Raw genomic sequence first — 14,397 nt, forward strand, 5'->3', positions numbered from 1 at the left:
CAAGCATTAATTTTAAGGAAAAAAGAAAATGAAATTTAACCAATATTTTTTTTGTAAATAAAGTTTGAAAATATCTCTTCGAAAATAAATAAAATTTTAGATTTCAATCAGTAATAAATGATTTTAGATCGAATTGAAAATTTTTGAGAGTTTTGGATGTTCATTAAGTAATATGTTGCTTGACCAAGGTCATGGCGGTCAGGTGATTGAACCACTTTAAGCTCGACTATTCTAGCAAAATTTCCGCTCGTTGCTAGCACCAATTGCCCTTTTGAAAGTATTCATTTCTTGAGCACCTCTAAATAACTCATCTAGTACCAACAAAATGATTTTAGAATTTTTTTAAAAAAATAATTCATGTATACATAATTAATTTTGTAGATGGATGATGTTCTCCTAATAATTGGTGTTCCTAATAATTGATGTTTTAATTTTGTTATAGAATGATTTTGTTTGTTTTTTAAAATAATTTAGGGATATTCAATCAATAGATTTAATGATTTTTAGTCATAGATTTTTATAGAGTTATAAATTTTTATTAACTTTATAGATTTCATAATTTAATAATATTTTTATCTAACACTTTCATCAAATATATTCTTATATGTTTTTTTAATTTAAAAATTATTATAAAAAAAGTGAGAAAAAAAGGTAAAATTTTCTATCATTTTTGTCTCATAGTTTAATACTTTTTGAGGCATAAATAAATACAGATGAATTATATTCAATTTATAGAAATTAAATTTTTAATTAAACATAAATATTAATTAATCAATATTTTTTAATGATACATAATATTAATATCAAATATCTTGATAATAAAAAAATATTGAGAATTTGTGATATGTGTTTAATAGTTTTATATTGAAAAGAAAAAAATCTAAGGTTTATTATTACCAATATGATGAACATCACCATATTCGATTTTTGTTATTGTATGAATATATTTCAATTATATTTGTATTAACATTTATTTCAATTATTATATTTGTATTAACATTTGCTCATTGTTATTCTTGAGTATTAAATAATTAATCAAAGCAATCATTATTATGAACCTGTTTTTGTAAGATATAAAATTTTATTATCTAGTTCAACTATAAATAAATACATAAGCATAAGAATCTAGAAAAATAATAGGCAACAAAACAAGTAGTAGGCAATAAGTCATGTATTACATGTATTATAAGGCAATGGAGGAGAGAAACCTTACAAAACAAGTGAGTTTACTGAGATAAACGTTGCATCAATAGATTTAGATATTTTGTGAAAAAAAACTTATTAAGACGTTAGCGTTGATTTAAAATACATGTTGTCAACTTTACAATGTAAACAACCACATTACTAGTAATAAAGTGCAACGAGTTACAAGAAGACAAGAAACCAGTTTTACAGGACTTCTACCCCAATTAAATAACGACTAGTAGTCTTATCTATTACATGACACGAAGAAAAATTAGGTGTCCTATATCACACGTCAAAAATTTATCTAATTGACTAAAAAGGAAAACAAATATACATATAAATTGACAATCACATAATAATCAATGTAGCTTATGCTCAGACGAAAGTAAATGCTTCCGACAGTAGATTCAAAAAAATACAAAGCGTTATAATTTTTTCCGGGTGAATCAAAATAATAAAGTCAAATAATATAATGCTAATAGATGTTTGTTTGCTTGCGAGAAAGAGATCGAAGGGAAAATAGAGGCGACGGCAGAGAGAGATGTGTTGGATTAAAAGTCCATATAATTCTCAAGGATAAATCAATTACTTTTTCTTTTACTTTTTAGAGTTTACCAAGGGTTTAAAGTTTGTACACAACAAATTTTAAAAGAATTCATAAAAATTTATTGAAAGTTTACATATTAAAAGATTTTCATAGAGTTTTAAAAAATTAAATTTCAATATTGCATGACTTTTTAAAACTATAAAAATTTAATTTGGATATCACTAAATTTTTATGAAGTTTATAAAAGTTTAGGTTGAATACATCTAGACTTTTAGCATCTAAAAAAGTCATTAAAAGTAATTAAAAATCTAATATTGAATACACCACCCTTATATATTTATATTTTATAATTCCATTAATTCTGAAGATGATCAATTTTATTTTACATAAATTTTCATTAATCACTAAGGTAAATTGAGGAATTGTAGATGTTCATGACTCAACGACCAATATTATTAGTAGTTCAAGTACATGTTTAAGAATATACTGTGTAGGAATCGTAGTTCGTCTGAATGATCACGCTAATATCGTTGTGAACTCTATCGTTCCAATTCGAATATTATTTCATGAAACGATTGTGGAGTGTTACACGCACGAATGTCGCCTAAGATTATATATATATCTTTGGCGACATTCGTGTGTGACGTGTGTGGACGCCTCTCTGTATAGGAGGTGCCTCCAATGTTGCGTGTGGGCGCCTTTATGTATGGGAGGAGCCTCCAATCATTGGAGGCGCTTCCAATCATCATAGAAACATTTTGAATAACTAGAGGCGTCTCCCATGCAAAGAAGGGTTGATGTGCAAATTTTAAAATGAACTTTTATTATATTATATTTTAAAATAATTATATTTTTAGAAACTAAATTTTATTTATCAAAATCTCAATGCTAAGTTATACATTTTTATTAGCATCATGTCTTCTCTCACTCGCCTAAATCCTAAACCACGTTGTCGCCTTCTTCTCGCATTGTTGCCTGGCCCCATGACATGCTCAATCAGGCCACATCAGAGCGCCTCCGGCGTCATTATTCGATTCATCTAGAGGTAATCATTTTCGATCCGTTGTGTTTCGGCTGTTCTGATCCGTTCTTTTGCGTTATATCGTCCTAGAATGACATTTCAAAATAAATCACATTATTTATTGGGACTTTGAATGACGTGAGGTCAGGGACGAATCCAGAAATTAAAGATGTAATGAGTTTAAACTTGGGAAGGCTCAAATTTAGTATATTAAATTATATATATATAGAGAGAGAGAGGATTGATATCGTGCGCGCCCGCACAGTGCGCGACTGTGCGCGCGCGCACGATATCAATCGGATTTTTTTTAATATTTTAAATAAAAAAATCAATTAAAAAATAAACATTTTCTTATATAAATCTCTAATACATTAATATATCCCCTCAACATATTACAATACTCAATAAATACTTAAATTTATTTTATTTTAATTTCTTTTCTAAACTAAACACTATAATTTAATTGGGAAACCTAAACCCAAAAGGTAAAATCTAAAAAAAAAAATAGCTTTGATACTATAACTCAAAACCTGAACCCTAGAGGTAAAAATCTTTAAAAAAATAGCTTTAATACTATAACCCAAAACCTGAACCCTAGAGGTAAAATCTAAAAAAAATAGCTTTGATACTATAACCCAAAGCTTAAACCCTAAATAGCCTTGATACTATAACCCAAAGGCTGAACCCTAGAGGTAAAATCTTAAAAAAAAATAGCTTTGATACTATAACCCAAAACCTGAACTCTAAAAATAAAATTTTAAAAAAATATTTTAATTATTTTTTTTAATTCAAAAATTAATTATAAAAAAATAACAAAACACAGACATTTTGAATTAAAAAAAATAATATTTCTTTATATAAGTAGCTACGTTAAGATATCCCCTTAACATATTACAATACTCCATAAATATTTAAATTTATTTCATTTTTAATTTTTTTTAACTAAATATTATAATTCAATTGAAAAATCTAAACCCTAGAGGTAAAATCTTAAAAAAAAATTAACTGAAAAATTATATCCCAATTAGGATGTCTGAACCTTACTAATAAAATCTAAAAATATATATTTTATTTATTTTTTAATCAAAATTAATATATTTTATTTATTTTTTTAATCAAAATTAAAACAAAAAAACAAAAAAATGCGCGACACGCACAGTCGCGCACTGTGCGTGTCGCGCAGTATATCAAAATTGTATATATATATATATATCTTACTATTTTATTAAAAATCTCCCCCCTTTATTAACTAACTTTGGTGAAGCCTAAATGAATTTACGTTAATATCCTTTTTCTACTCACAATAAAAATAATTCCAAGGTTTATTAGTAATTCCATAAGCGAAACAATCAGTGATCTAGAGTTCGAGACTCAGCTGCGGCATATTATTATGAATTTTTCTCATCATTAATTTTCTCTGGTTGTTTTATATAAAAAAATAATATTTTCTTTAGTCCCACATCTTATAATTGACAGCACTATGATCAAAGAAACTTCTATAAATATTTTAGGCCGACAATGTTAAAAAATATACTTTTCTTAGTTTTTTTTACTAAGATAAGTATAATATTAAATTAAATTAATTTTTTTCATAGGGAAGCCGTAAGGGTGGATTTTCAAAGACCCAAATAATTCAGATTTTCAAAAGTCATGTACTTTACCCTAATGACTCTACTTTAGTATTTTAATGTTAAAATGCTTTAATTAATATAATTTTATTATAAAGGATCACGATGCGTGTGCACGATCACTAGCATCTATATCCTTAACTAACTCTCGCCCAATAAATTGGGCCTATATAATTAAATTCATTATATTAAATAAAATTCTTGTTTGATATTGGTACTGAAACATAGGATGGAAAAATACGATAGACCCACTAGTATGCGTGTAAGTGTATCCAATTACGTCCACTCACACCTTGACATATCACATCTGTCCACTCACACCTTGACATATCACATCAATATCGTGTCAAATTTGACCGACATAATTAATTAATTAGAAAGCTCATTATTCTATATGATTGGATAATGATTCACAAAAATCAATCCATCCAAATTACATATGTTTTATTATATTATTCATGTAATAAAATTATTATATGATTTGACCATTTAGATTGTCAATAAATTATTTTAAAGTACGATTTAAAAGGACAGTTAAAAATCAATAATGAAAATATCATATATTTTATTGATTTATTTATTTTTTCAGAATTTATTATGCAACGTGATTTGTTTCCATTCGATGTTCAATATGCAAGCTACGTATGGAAATGAATCAAGCTCATTTCAATGCCTCGGTGCAGTAGGAAAAATTCAACAGGAAAAGGATACTTGCTTGACTTTGGGATGGGCTACAACCCAGTACTGCCCTAATATAAATCCATCTCTACGTGAGGTGTTCCCATGCTGAAATGTCCGTACATATCGATTCACGTCTGTTTCGATGAACCATGGTAAGATTTGAACAATTTTTATATTTTGTAAGCGCCATATCAAAATAAAAAATCTCACTTTTTTCTTTATTATAAAAAAATCTCTCCATAATTTTTTTACAGCCTCAGACTCAACAATTCAGGATCTAACTACTATAAAATTGTATTGTAACAGACAGGTATATTCTGTTTTGAGGAAAAACTTGGGGCTTCAGGGTCCGCTGTCTTTATGAAAAATCTGGTTCAATATTTGAAATCCAAACAATGGTTTTAAAAAAAATCTATCCTCATTGGGGTCACATATTGTTAGCACAATTCTCCATACAAACAACTTTTGAAACAGCGTAGATGCCCCCAGGATAATAAGAACTAAGGACACGTGCAAGTTTTTGTAAAAGTTTTTTTAATCGAAAACGTATCAAAATATGTGACCAACGGTGAGGATACGTTTTTTTTTTTTAAATCGTTGTTGTTTCAAATATTGACTTAGGTTTTTCATTAAGACGGGCCTTATCTGCTACACCATTATTTTGGTTAAAGGGTGAGATTTATTATAATAAATTTTCGACGGATATATATCTTTAAAAAAAATTCTACTGGATCACTTGATAATTAACTTTAAACTACCTCAGTTTACATAACATGAGACAGACTAGTAATCATCCTTTACAATAATACAATATAATTTTATAACAGTTGGACTTATTAAAAAGTAGTTGGAGATTTTTTTTTAAAAATATATGAATTGTTAAGTGTAGGATCTTGTAAAAAGCCAATTGTTGGGAGTTTTTTTTTTTCTATAGTTGAGAGAAGAGTGAGATTTTTATTTTTTTTTGGAGATGCCCTAAGCATTTAGGCACATTCTCATAAATAAAGGTGAAAGTAGGAACACAATTACAAAAAAACAAATGACAAACAAGATCATGGGGTGGCTTAATTATGTCTTCTGTTTATAAAGCGGAACTTCAAAATAAACATTCTAGTTCAGTGGTTTGTTTAATCTCCACTCTCACATGTACACAACAACAGCTATAGATGTTAAGTGTCCTAATGAACACAGAAATAAATGTATAATCCATCTCTTCTCCCCATCCAATTTCAATTCAAGCTTTGCAGTTGCTATCTGCATTTTCCTGTTATCTGCCTCCAAAATTTATTCTAATTACCTGAGAAGAAACTGAAAAAGTAACTAAAAATCATACAACATGAAGCTGTATACCCTAGTTATTAAGGATCAGCTAAAGAGCAACCAGACGTTGACATTAACATGTGACTTCGTCTGTAGAGGGAGAACATATATCTTGAAAGGCTCAAACCAATGTCTTAACCTCAGATACCGAATCAGTCAAGACCGACCTGAGTTTTCGAGCTTCAGTCAAAATGCACTCACGATCAAATAGAGCAGAGACAACTGCTACACCTTTCAAGTTCGGGACACCAATCTCCATCACTGAACGAGCATTCACAACTCCAATACCACCGATGGCAACCACTGGCAACTTGGAAGCCAAACAAACAGACTTCAAGCCATCCAAACCCACAGTAGTATTGTTTTGTTTGGTTGCAGTTGGAAACACCCCCCCACAGCCAATATAATCGGCACCATCAGCCCATGCCTGCTCTGCCTGGGCAGGGGTCTTGCATGATACACCAATGATTTTCCCAGGCCCTAGAATTTTACGAGCAATTCGTGCTGGCATATCAGATTGCCCCACATGGACACCATCAGCATCACAAGCAAGTGCAACATCAATACGGTCATTGATCAATAGTGGCACACCACTAGACCGGCATATCTGGATGCAAGCAGTTGCTGCTTCAACGAATTCACAGGTTTCAGCCTCCTTTTCTCTGAAACATGAGTTAGCAGTAGCAAGCTGAGAAACGGCCCAAAGATGATACACAATTCACGGAGTCTGTAAGAGACCATGCTTTCAATTCAAGGAAAAATCATACCTCAATTGAATAATTGTGGCACCCCCTTCGATGGATGCTTTTACCGCAGCTACAATGGAACGGTTCCATTTCCTATTCATTGTAGAATCTGTGACTGCGTATAAGAACAAATCACTTGCGTTGAATGATCTTGCTCCTGCATTGCAGGAATGAGTCTCAAGACTAAATAAGTGATCCAACGGTCCTTGAGGTCCATTTCCAATTATAATATCTTTGCTATAATCCAGTGCATTCTGAACAAAGGTCTTCGCATTCTGAAAAGCAACAACAAATATTCATGTGACGTTATGATAGTATGAGATAAACCTGAAGGTGAGTGACACTTCAATCAACTGAAAAAAAACGTTCTTTCAGTAAATATATATTTTTGAAAAAAAAAACCTGAACAGCTCGCAGCATTGGAAGACCTTTAGCTAATTCTGCTGCTATGCATGAAGCAAGTGTGCATCCAGTTCCATGGGTGTTATGAGTCTTCACACGTAATCCGAGCAATTCATGGTATTTTTTGCCTAGAAGAACATAAGAAAAACTCCCTAAATTAATAACTTGAAAAAAAAAATACAAAAGTTGTCAGGACAAAATGAAGTTGGCAAATACCATCAAAGAATATGTCAATTGCATCCGAAGACTCTGGAAGATCACCACCTTTCACAAGAACATTTCTGCAAATAGCAATTTGTCCTTGAGACATAAGCAAAACGAGAGAGAAAAATGACAATTTCTAGGAATATTGGTTCTTCTTTGTGATACATAATAAGGATCATAAAGAAGAGTTGTGCACATTTTTTATTTCTTTTCAAAGAACGAGAATAAATTATAGAAATTCTCGGAGATAGAGTTGTACTTCCTCAAAATGCAAAAGCTCAAAATTAGCCAAGCACCCATGCCAAAAAAGCTCTTATATCCAAGCAATTACTTGTAGAATAAGCGCACAAGTCAACTAGGAGGTACAGTCAAGAAAAAGAAATCTTCTAATACACTCAACATGATACTACAGTAGTTATACACTAATTGATCAATGATATAGAAACCAATTAGCAATATTACTAGGTTTCTGTTTTTTGCCCAGCAGAATTTCCTGTTGAAACCTCCATAACTTCCTAAAAGATAAGTTGAAGGCAATGCAACCAACTGTTGTATAAATATCTACTTTTGCTGTGTTTGGAGCACCTTCAATGATTTACCAATGCTACACTGGTTACTGACTGTGAATTGTAGGTACCAACTAAAGTGTAGGCCATAATTCGTGAATCAGGTTTCAGGCATAATGGCCGATGCAATGAAGACTAAAGCAATATGGTAGATCAACAAAAACCGATATTTGACAAAAACCACAAGAATGTTCCCTTTATTTTGATCACAAGGAATAACAAATTAAAAAAAAAAAGGAAAATACAATGCTTGAGAGACCACCAGCATGCAAATGAAAGGTTCAACGGTCAAAATAAACAGTGGATGGAGAAACAAATGTCATTTATGCTAACATCAAGTACTTAAAATGGAATCAAAAACTTACTTAGGACCTAAGTTATGTATTGATTTTGCTGCAGAATACATATCAGCTACTGTTCTCAAAGGCACACCTCCAAGTAAAGCTGATGCTTCTTTCACATTAGGAGTAACAATATCAGCCATTGCAAAAAGTTCATCCCTGAATTCAAAAACACAAGCATTTGATTCATCAGCAAAACCCAAGATACAGATAAACTAATAAACTAACGAATCGCATGACATACCGATATCCTGACAGTGTAGAAGATTCTGCAAGCACATCACCACTTGTAGATACCATGACTGGATCAACAACTAAAGCTGTTTTTCTAAAACATAACAATGTCAACAATGGTACAATAAAGCAGGTTCAGTTTTCTTATTAGCCATTACCTCGAACTGGAAACTTCTTGAGACTCTGACATAAAACCTTTACTACCCCAACAGAAGGAAGCATGCCCGTTTTTACCTAGAAATCCAAACAAAAAGAATAGCAGTGTTATTAGCAGGTCCATGCTATGCCGTAAATTCATCATGTCAAGAAAAACACCATAGTTCTCTACTTCTCTAAACATATAAAAGTGTGTATACACAACATGAAGCAGCAACAACAACCAGAAGTAAAAAATTTCCAACAATCATTTTTCCAAATTTCTGATACTACCAACTACTGATGATAAAAAATTATAGACATAACTCGTACAAACTTGATCTACAAGACATTCTATTTCGACCACTTCAATGTACACTCACAATAAAACAAGAATTCTTATAATTTAATCCATGATGGATCAACTCCATATTAAACTAATTACAGCAATCCAAAATATGATTAACAATAACATTACACATATTCTTGTTCACTGCTAATGACGTTAAGGTGGACTCCTTTCGATGCAGCAAATAAGCACAAACACATATTGAAACTTGACATTTAATTTTTGTTTTTACAATTCATGCTTCTGAACCCATTTAAGTTAGAACTTGAATGGTTCCAACTTAATGCAAATGCCATATTGTATAAGTAAACTTTCTCTGAAGTGAGAAGGCTAGATGACCTCCATTGACATCGAAATATTAATCTTCTATATCAGCCAACATATACTTTCTGAAAGTGAGTATCTGAGTACACATCTTTACAAGTCCCTTAGAAATAAATATAATAAAAAAGGAAACTCAAAAACACTTGAATGCACTTGTGAGAACAATTGATGAAATTGCAACATAGGTAGTAGATAAACATCAGCCTGAAAGAAATATATTATACATCTAGTCATAGGAGATTAGCCATAACTGTATCATATTAATGCAAATCAATATCACATAGTCTAATCCAATATATAAATTAGGAGCTAAAGTCATCTCGATATCATACCACATCAACCCCCATGTCCTCAAGTACGGATCTCAACTGTTCCTCAACAAACTCCTCGGGTATGGGATGGACACCCTAATTAGTGACACAGCCAATAAGGTTCTTGAGCAGAGGTGAATAGTTGATATGCAACTAATGAAGCACAAGAGTTATACAAAACCATAATCGTTGACAGTAATATAAAACTGATAGGAACACGCAAAGTCTATAGGAGAAGAAATAAGTTTCCAGAATTAACCCAATAAAATTCATGTCAATCTTATCAAGATTTGATATTTATCTAGCTCCATGCATACAGACGTTAATTGCATTAAAAAAAGTGAAACTCGGCACTTATTGCAAGAATTTTCATCATAGCTTGGCTCTAGCTTTGGTAGTTTTGAGGTGGAATTGATTTAAATGTGCAAATATTGATACAAGATATAAAGTAATTGCTTCAAAGTGTGGCTAAACCCCTTAAAATTAGGATTTATTTATTCATCATAAGGGATGATCAAAGAAGCAAATTAACAAGACTAAATGGGTCCACTAGCGCTAGGCCACACTATAGCAGAATCATCAGCCATAAATCAATTGCCAAAAATCTAATACCTAATGGGAAAAAAAATTGAAGGGGGGATATAGGAAAGCAAGTGGCTCAACTGAGGAAAAACAGGAGCTACTTTCCATTCATTTCTATTGTTTACCTGGAGAAAATAGTAAATTTTCTAGGTATTAGAAACGTAAACTTCTTTTCCCACTACTTTCGTCTGATTTGGACAGGAAAAGAATTAGATTGAATTAAATTTCCTCCGGTTCTCGTCTTCGTTCCTTCCAACAAAACTAAATTGGAAAAATTGACAATTCGTTCCAATCCATTTCTTTTCCCTCCTATTTCCGTCCAAGTAAACACACTCATAAGATCTCAGACCTGAACGCCGACAGTGTTCTGCGCGGTGACGGCGGTAACGACTGATGAACAGTAGGCGCCGAGCGCCCCGCAGGCCTTGATGTCTGCCTGGATCCCGGCTCCAGCACCAGAATCGGATCCGGCGACAGTGAGCACGTGGGGCATTCTCCGCCCGCATCCGCTGCACATGGTGGACATCGCCGCCGTGATCGGTCCGCTAGCACTCCCTCGGGAAATTCGCGCCCTGATTCCTGGGAACGACCGCGTATAATTCTGGAGAAGGGAGAACAGATTGGGTTCAGTAGCGAAGGCTCGTTTGACTACTATCTGAGCAAGCGTAGAGAGAAAGAAAAAGAGACGGCGGCGACCGGAGAAGAGGGCCAGGCGATGAAAGCGGCGGCTGCCATGCGACAGTTTTGGGGGCTCCAAATCAACCCCGGACTTTACTGCCCGTTTTCTCTGAAGTAACTCAAGCAGGGGTGTAATCGAGCCGAGAGCCGAGAGCCGAGAGTCGAGTCGAGTCGAGCAGAACTCTTACATGTTTGAGCTTGACTCGTTTATAATCGAGTCGAGCTCAAGTTTTATTTAATGAATATATTCATGGCTCACGTGCTTATTCAAACTTTTAACGAGCCTAAACGATCTTAATAAATATAAATTATAAATTTAAATATTCAATAAAAAACTAAATTATATATTTTTTAAAAATTATAATATTCTTATTATAATTTATAATTTTAATCTAATAAATAAATTTAATATATTTATGTATGTTTTTCATTAGTAGGGTGTAAAATCTATAAATTCAATATCAAAATTATTATTTTTTTATTTAAAAGTTGATTCATGAGCTAACGAGCCGAATATTATGAAACTTGAGCTTGGTTTATTTATCTTAACGAGCCTCGTTAAACGAGCTCAACGAGCTTTTATCGAATCGAGCTTCGAATAGCTCCCGAGCAGCTTGGCTCATTTGCATCCCTAAACCCAAGAAAGGATAAATTTCACATGGATAAATTGCACAAGAATGGAGAGTGTAAAAAATAAATCTTAATATAAATTTAGAATTTATTTATCTGCAAATCAATTTTAAAGATCTTTTTGTCCATCCAAATTTATAGGGATGTAAATGAACCAAGTCGTTCGTGAGCTATTCGAAGTTTGATTCGATAAAAGCTCGTTTCAGCTCGTTTAATTAGACTCGTTAAGATAAACAAGTCAAGCTCAAGCTTCACAATACTCGGTTCGTTAGCTCGTGAACACGTTCGTTAAGCTCATGAATCAATTTTTAAATAAAAATAATAATAGTTTTGATATTGAATTTATAGATTTTACATTCTACTTATGACAAATATAAACAAATATATTAAATTTATTTATTAGTATAAAAATATAAATTTTAATAAGAATATTATAATTTTCTCTAAAATATAATTTAGTTTTTAATAAATATTGAAATTTATAATTTATATTTATTAAACTCATTTAGTCTCGATAAAAGCTCGTGAGCCATGAATATAATTGTTAAATAAAGCTCGAGCTCGACTCGATTATAAATGAGTCAAGCTCAAACATTTAAGAATTCGGCTTAGCTCGACTCGATTACACCCCTACAAATTTAATAGGAGGGAAGCAATTTTTATTCTATTCTCCAACTCCAAACTCACAATAATTTTGACTAAATTTCTTATTACCATTTTAGTATCCATCTCATCTACCTCTCCATTAAATTTTTCATTTTCATTCTTGATCTTGTCCGAGCCCTGAGTCGACGGACACTGGGGACATGGCACGCTCCGCTGTCTCCGACTGGTGGTGTAGCTCTCCGACGATCCTGCAAAGAAGCCGAACTAGGAGGGGTTTCCCGGCGACGGCCCTCCGACGCTCAAGTCAGGCAACGAGAGAGGCAGCGTAACGAGGCTACAGTAGAGATGTGTGCATACCTTCGTCGACGTCTGGGGTCTTTATATAGGACCCCGGGGGAGTGCGGGCACGTTTCTCGATGCGTGCACGCTTCCCTAAACATACCTTAACAAGCCTGTGTCAGAAAAGTACCTCTGGCGTCATTCCGCAATCGTCCGAGCATATCCTGGATGTGACGGTGGAAGCTTCCGCCGTATGATTCTGTGTACGGCTCGGCCGCCAACTCTGCTGCCTGTCGGCGGCAGGTGTCTCGAGGATGATGTTATCCCCTGTCTCCTTTGTCCTCTTGCGTTCCTTGTCTGTTCCGGGGCCAAGCGGATCGGCCGCTCGGCAGACATATCACTTCTGCGTCAGTCATATGCTCGGATGAGACTGCTCCTGCCTGTGTTGCCTTGTGTACCGGTCGAACGGACAGCCTGCTCGACCCTTGAAACCTTTTTACCTTGAGCATCGGAAACCCGACCCCTAGTCGGGTTATCTTTCATTCGGTTCGGAGGATTCACGGTCGGTCGGCCCTCGGGGCCCTGTCTGTAGGCCTGCCTCGTCCGATCGGCCGGTCTCCGGGTTGACTATCTTGACCTTTGACCTCCACGTGTCGTTGACCCCCCGCCGACGAGGGTCCCCCGTCCTTATCACCGGATCACATGTCTCCCCTTCAATAGTCTAGTCGAAGGAGGCGGAAAGTCCGACTGACTGGACTATGAGTTTGGTCGAGCGACATTCACTTCGTCGCTCCCGAAAGTGTATTTCCGATCGGCTCTAGAAGGCTCCCTCGGGCGATCGGCGAGTTGATGGCTTTGTCGTGTAGTTTTGATCTCCATTTGCTGCTTGTTGCGCTACTGTTTCGGGGGCGGTCGGCGTCGTCGGTTCTCCTCGGAATTCGTGTCAATCCTCATTAAGCTGCCCACGCGCGAGTAATGGCACTCATTAAATGTTGTCCAATCGTTGATCGCCACTTGGCATGTCTGCCGTCATCGTACGGCGGGAGCGTAAGCTTCGATGGGACATACGTTGATTCAAATCCGACGGTCCGATGTCCTCGCTTCTTTCGATGACCTGGATCGGACGGGTGTGGTGAACCGAGACCGGGGTTTATGAAGCGCCGGCACTGAGCCTCCTTCTATCACTCTTGCCTTTGCGTTTTTGGCGATTCCTCTCGCGACCATCTTCCCAGCGTCCGCTTGCCTTGGTGCTCCGACGAACTCTCGGCCTTCTCCTTTGCACTTTGCTCCCAGTAAGCCCTCTCCTATCTCTGCTTTCTTCCGTTTTCTTCTTTCTGGTGGTCTTTGCATTCGTTCACGGTAGTTTCAGTCTCCTCCTTCAACCCTTTCATTTTCCTTTCCTCGGCTCTTCCTTCCTCGCTACCGTTCCGGCGATGGCTAGCACTTCGCAGCCTTCTGATCCCTCTCCTGGCCTATGGTATATGACCATGGTCAGCCGTTTCGATGAAACTGACGCTGAACGCTTCCTCAGCGAATTTGAACTGCCTCCTGACCATAGACTAGTTTTAGCCACCTCTTCCGATCGGCCCCATAACCCGGCGATCGACACTGTTTGCTTCTTCCGCGAC

General features: G+C 34.9%; 1 protein-coding gene across 1 annotated transcript; it reads right to left on the reverse strand.

Annotated features, from left to right (window-relative positions):
- Positions 1-6,122: 6,122 nt before the first annotated feature.
- On the reverse strand, positions 6,123-11,404 carry LOC122020767 (probable thiamine biosynthetic bifunctional enzyme, chloroplastic). The gene is made up of 10 exons (XM_042578788.1): positions 11,273-11,404; positions 10,926-11,177; positions 10,016-10,090; positions 9,034-9,109; positions 8,886-8,961; positions 8,666-8,800; positions 7,747-7,811; positions 7,531-7,658; positions 7,150-7,403; positions 6,123-7,044 (listed from the first exon to the last, which is right to left on the reverse strand). The coding sequence occupies exons 1-10, from the start codon at positions 11,309-11,311 to the stop codon at positions 6,504-6,506; spliced, it is 1,641 nt and encodes a 546-aa protein (XP_042434722.1). The 5' UTR covers positions 11,312-11,404; the 3' UTR covers positions 6,123-6,503.
- Between the last annotated feature and the right edge of the window lie 2,993 nt (positions 11,405-14,397).

The sequence above is a fragment of the Zingiber officinale genome, chromosome 9A, assembly GCF_018446385.1.
Source record: "Zingiber officinale cultivar Zhangliang chromosome 9A, Zo_v1.1, whole genome shotgun sequence".
In the NCBI taxonomy this organism is placed as follows: Eukaryota; Viridiplantae; Streptophyta; class Magnoliopsida; order Zingiberales; family Zingiberaceae; genus Zingiber; species Zingiber officinale.

Bases quoted from the DNA above. Each gene is read 5' to 3' on its own strand.
- LOC122020767 (XM_042578788.1), bottom strand. From the start codon at position 11,311: ATGGCAGCCGCCGCTTTCATCGCCTGGCCCTCTTCTCCG. The intron at 9,110-10,015 runs GTATGATATCGA...TTGGATTTCTAG, and splicing joins AGGACATGGGGGTTGATGTG to GTAAAAACGGGCATGCTTCC. The intron at 7,045-7,149 runs GTATGATTTTTC...CTCATGTTTCAG, and splicing joins GCCACAATTATTCAATTGAG to AGAAAAGGAGGCTGAAACCT.